General features: G+C 44.1%; 1 protein-coding gene across 1 annotated transcript in view; it reads right to left on the minus strand.

The window, feature by feature from the left end:
• LOC118415181 (cholinesterase-like) overlaps positions 1-3,786 on the minus strand; it is a 6,701-nt gene extending 2,915 nt beyond the window's left edge. The window contains exons 1-4 of the mRNA XM_035819562.1: positions 3,366-3,786; positions 2,395-2,610; positions 1,393-1,655; positions 764-990 (exon numbers count right to left, since the gene is read on the minus strand). Coding sequence (XP_035675455.1) covers positions 764-990; positions 1,393-1,655; positions 2,395-2,610; positions 3,366-3,748 — 1,089 coding nt within the window. The 5' untranslated portion in view covers positions 3,749-3,786. The remainder of the gene's footprint in view (positions 1-763; positions 991-1,392; positions 1,656-2,394; positions 2,611-3,365) is intronic.
• Between the last annotated feature and the right edge of the window lie 540 nt (positions 3,787-4,326).

The following is a 4,326-nucleotide window of genomic DNA, read 5'->3' on the forward strand; positions in this document are numbered from 1 at the left end:
GAATTGACTTTGTTCCTGGAGACATCTAATTGCATTCTGCATATTGATTACCTTTCAATATACATTTTCACAAAATATCTGATATATAGTAGTCTGTGAAAGGCTACAAGCATTAGTCCAAAGTGCTCTGCTCAGTCCCATTTTAATCTGCTCGATGTTACATATCTTCTTATTACCTCCACGTACAAAGGTTTTGTTTTTGGTGTGGCTGTGTATTTGCTTGTTAGCCTGTTGTAAGTTTTATGCTGTAGATTGGTAGGAAGTGAAGGGGAGGATAATGTAATCGTAGACTGACAGGAAGTGGAGCTTAAATTTGAGGTCAAGATGATCTCCTGCAGACTAGTTTCCACATCCTAGTTTGGAATACACACAGGATGTTAGGCCATAAGTCCAAAATACGCCCCAAATAAAGCGGCTATCTTATTTTCTGTATTTCTGCTATTTGCAGTTCTTGTTTCATGAGAGTAAGCTTAAGTGGACAGAATACATTCGACAGATTGAGTTAGATATTCATAATTGTGAATAAATTCAAAGAATAAATTCACAAAAACTAAAAATATTTCTTGGGGGTATGAAATGTTCGACTTCTTGTGTGACGAATAGTATGCAGGGTTTGAAAATACATTTTCATTTACACCTGCAAAAAGACTGAGTTATTTGTTTAGTCCATACAATTTAAGCTTAAAAGTCAAACGTACCTTACAAATTCACAGTTGAACCATTCAATATGGACAATGCAGTCTTACTTCAATCACACACTAACCTCCGTAAAGAAACCGGGAAAGGTAACTTGAAGTAGACCTTTGACCATCGGTACGTTGTTCACAGCTAAAAATCCCGGATCTCCAAAGAGGTATCCCCCTTCGTCGTCGTTGCTACCGAGGAGTAAGTCGCGGTTCTGTAAGGCCCCAGACTCCAGAAGATGTAAGGGCTCTTCCGGAATAAAGTCTCCGTCGATGACGGGTGCCCAGTATCTCAGGGGTGGCGTTCCTATAGTGTCGGTGCACGTCATTCAATAAACACGTTCGCGGTTCAGAGTACGCATGTGCAGCGACATGAATTGTGGGTAATATGATTTGAAAACAATTCTCATCTCGACAATTGTCTCAATTTGTGCAACAATGTCCAGTGTGATTTCTGAAATACTCTTCAGGACTAGGACCTCATACTATCATATACTGTAAATGCAGAAACTTTCGCGATTTTCGCCGCTTCACCGGTGCACCGCGAACTTTTAAAAACACCGCGAACATTTCCAGTCAAAAGAGTCTACAGTGTATGGTGCTACCGCGAACTTAAAACCAACGCCAAAAGTCCTTTTTCCCGCGGCATCGCCAAAAGTATATAAGAAGTTCGCGTGACCTCAATTACTTACTAACAAATGAGACTTACCTGTAAATGTAGCAGCGGCGTTGGTGAGTTGGACAGGGTCCGCCGCCCTGAGGTCCGTCACCATACCAGCCGGGTCATCGCCAGTACAGTTCATCACGTTACAGAGTTTTCTGACTGACTCCAGGGGATGGTAGTTGATGGTACCTGGTCCTGTAGCAACGCCGCTTTCACAGATCACCCGGCTGAACAGTCCGTTATTTTTGGGAGACAGCATCTGGTGACTTACCGCGATGGACCCCGCGCTTAGGCCATACAACGTGATGCTGCAGAAGAGTAGAGTAAGTCATGCTGATGAAGTTTTAGACACCCAGGTAATAAGATGCGCCAAATACCAATTACTTATTACAAGCAACAGGGTATGATTTTGTAACGTCTGACCGTTTCCAACATCATATACAGTTGCTTGAGTAAGTACGGCATAACTTGTTGTTGGCCATGCGATGAAAATAAACTAGAGATGCACGTCTTTGCACCTTTAGCAAATGACGTTGTCCTTTACGAACGACGTATTATAAAAGTTTCTTATCGATAATGTAAATCAGGTTTTCAAGAAATTTCTTCAGAAATTACGGTATTCGTTTCTCTCATGTGTATAATATATGTAATGCGTATAATGGTTAGGGGCGTTAAAATTCTCTCGGACTCGGGGATCCACTTCTCGATCTCGATCTCGGTGTGAGAGGATCAAACTAAGGGTTCTGTTCTTCTGCAGCTTGTTCACGGTATACAAACCTGCTGCGTTGCACCTGGAGGCGGTTTACCAGTGATGCTGTGTAACAGTGGGGTTCAAGGACTGCTAAACTGACCACGCAGGACGGCTTTAAGCCTTTTGGCGTAACTAGCTGTTTATCGTCTGGGTTTGTGATCTGGTGGCCCGGATTTGGCGCGGGTCTCCAATCCGGGAGTCAGGGCATTGTTTATCTCTATATCTACTCCTTTCTTACAGTTGAACAAACAAACAAACAAACAAACAAACAAACAAACAAAAATGCCGAAACAGACCTATCTGGATCCCCGCCGAAGTTGTGGATGTTCTCCTTCACCCAGACGATGGCTGCCCGCTGGTCCATGAGTCCGTAGTTTCCCGGGGAGTTCCGGTCCCCCGTGCTGAGGAACCCGAACACGTTCAGCCGGTAGTTCATCGCAACCACGATGACGTCACCAACCGCCGCCAACCAGTCCGCCCCTTCTTCTTTGTTGCCCGATCCGGATTGAAATCTGTTGGGTAAAATGATTTTTTTCATTGTCGCGAAAAAGACAAAGTATATAGATATCTACACAGCGGCGCCGCTTTCAGGCCGCGGTATTCAAGTTGTATATTCAAGTCCGTGTGAGGTCTGCATGGAATTCTCAGCTTCTACAAGGCTCCACAATTCGCTGAAAAATAATAGAAATTGGACAAAAAATACCATATAATATACAGATAACATTTGACAACTAACTCCTCTGTCATGCTATGTGTCTACACTGTGCTAGTATATTGTCCTACTCGTGTGACCCAACCTTAAGGTGTGTTCATAACTTCATATATCAAAGTCCGTATAAGGCTCCACGGAGGGTGGAAAAAAATAGAAATTTGATAAGTATAGCCAGATAACCTGCGGCCGCAGTTTCCTGGTCGAAATCCATACTACTTGGACAGGCAACTCCTCTGGTATGTTATATGTCTATATTGTTCACATTTCCACTATTTTCTATTTTCCAGTGACTAGTGGAGCCCGGTAGGGGCTAATAAATTCCATACGGACCTCAAACGGACTTGAATATACACACACATGTGAACCTGACTTAAATATATCGTATCGCACAATTAACGAATGCGTTTATAAGTTGTGTTGAAATGAAATTGACAGCTCAGAAAGTGACATGCCCAGCTAAATAGCCGTTTTATACTTAAGACCATCTTAAGTCCTTTAACTAAATTTACATTATACAAACGTTTAAACAATGCAAACAAATGGGAAACAACTTACGCCCCTCCGTGTATATACACCACCACAGACAACACTTGTGACTGTGCCCCCTGTTGTGGGACCCACACGTTCAGATACAGACAGTCCTCTGACATGGGCCCGCCGGGAGAGGTCTGTACGCACTCGTTGCCGAAGACCGACGCATTCCTGACGCCTTCCCAGGATTGCACAGGCTGGGGAGGGCTGAAGCGGAGGTTTCCCGTCGGCGGGGCGGCATAGGGGATACCGAAGTAGTTCTCCACCGTCCGCCCGTCCGCGACACTGGTGAACCCCGCGATGTCCCCGGACGCGGTGGTTCGGGTTGGACTGTCCTGGCCAGATACGCTGGTCAGAACAACCACCAGCAGCATGAACAGAAAACTAAACCGCCTGCACTCCTCCATTTTTACAGGGGACCGACTGCTCTGGGTATTAGATGTTAAAGCACTATATTGGCCATGGACTTTGACTTAGTTAACCCACCTATCAGATGGTTTGAACGGCAATGCAAACATATAGTGAGCGTAATGTGTACATCGTGCCCGCCCTGTGATCGCACACTACAGTATTCTAATACCTCCGGTGACTTAATTGTGAGTTTGTGTATCATCTCAAAACAAAATCAACAACGTGTTGTTGTTTATTTTACAAACATCATTGGATAGATCTATCATTGCAACTTGTAGGAATTTGACATCTAACATCATGGTATCGCCCTTCCATTTTTAACAAACCAGCATGGCGGCTGAGAGGGCAAACACCAGACCTTATACCAAAATAACTCGGTGCAGGGAGTCTATGTTTTCGGTGTTTTTGACATTTTGTTTGTGTTAGTGTTTGTCCGTAGACGTAGTTATTTGAACACACTACAGGTCAGTGAGTGGGACACAGAGATAAACACACACGCGGCGTCGGAAAACGAAGCCAATTTGGCAAACATTAAACACGCCCCAGCTAATTATAACTGCCCATCATGATTAGT

Source organism: Branchiostoma floridae, chromosome 5 (genome assembly GCF_000003815.2).
Source record: "Branchiostoma floridae strain S238N-H82 chromosome 5, Bfl_VNyyK, whole genome shotgun sequence".
Lineage (NCBI taxonomy): Eukaryota > Metazoa > Chordata > Leptocardii > Amphioxiformes > Branchiostomatidae > Branchiostoma > Branchiostoma floridae.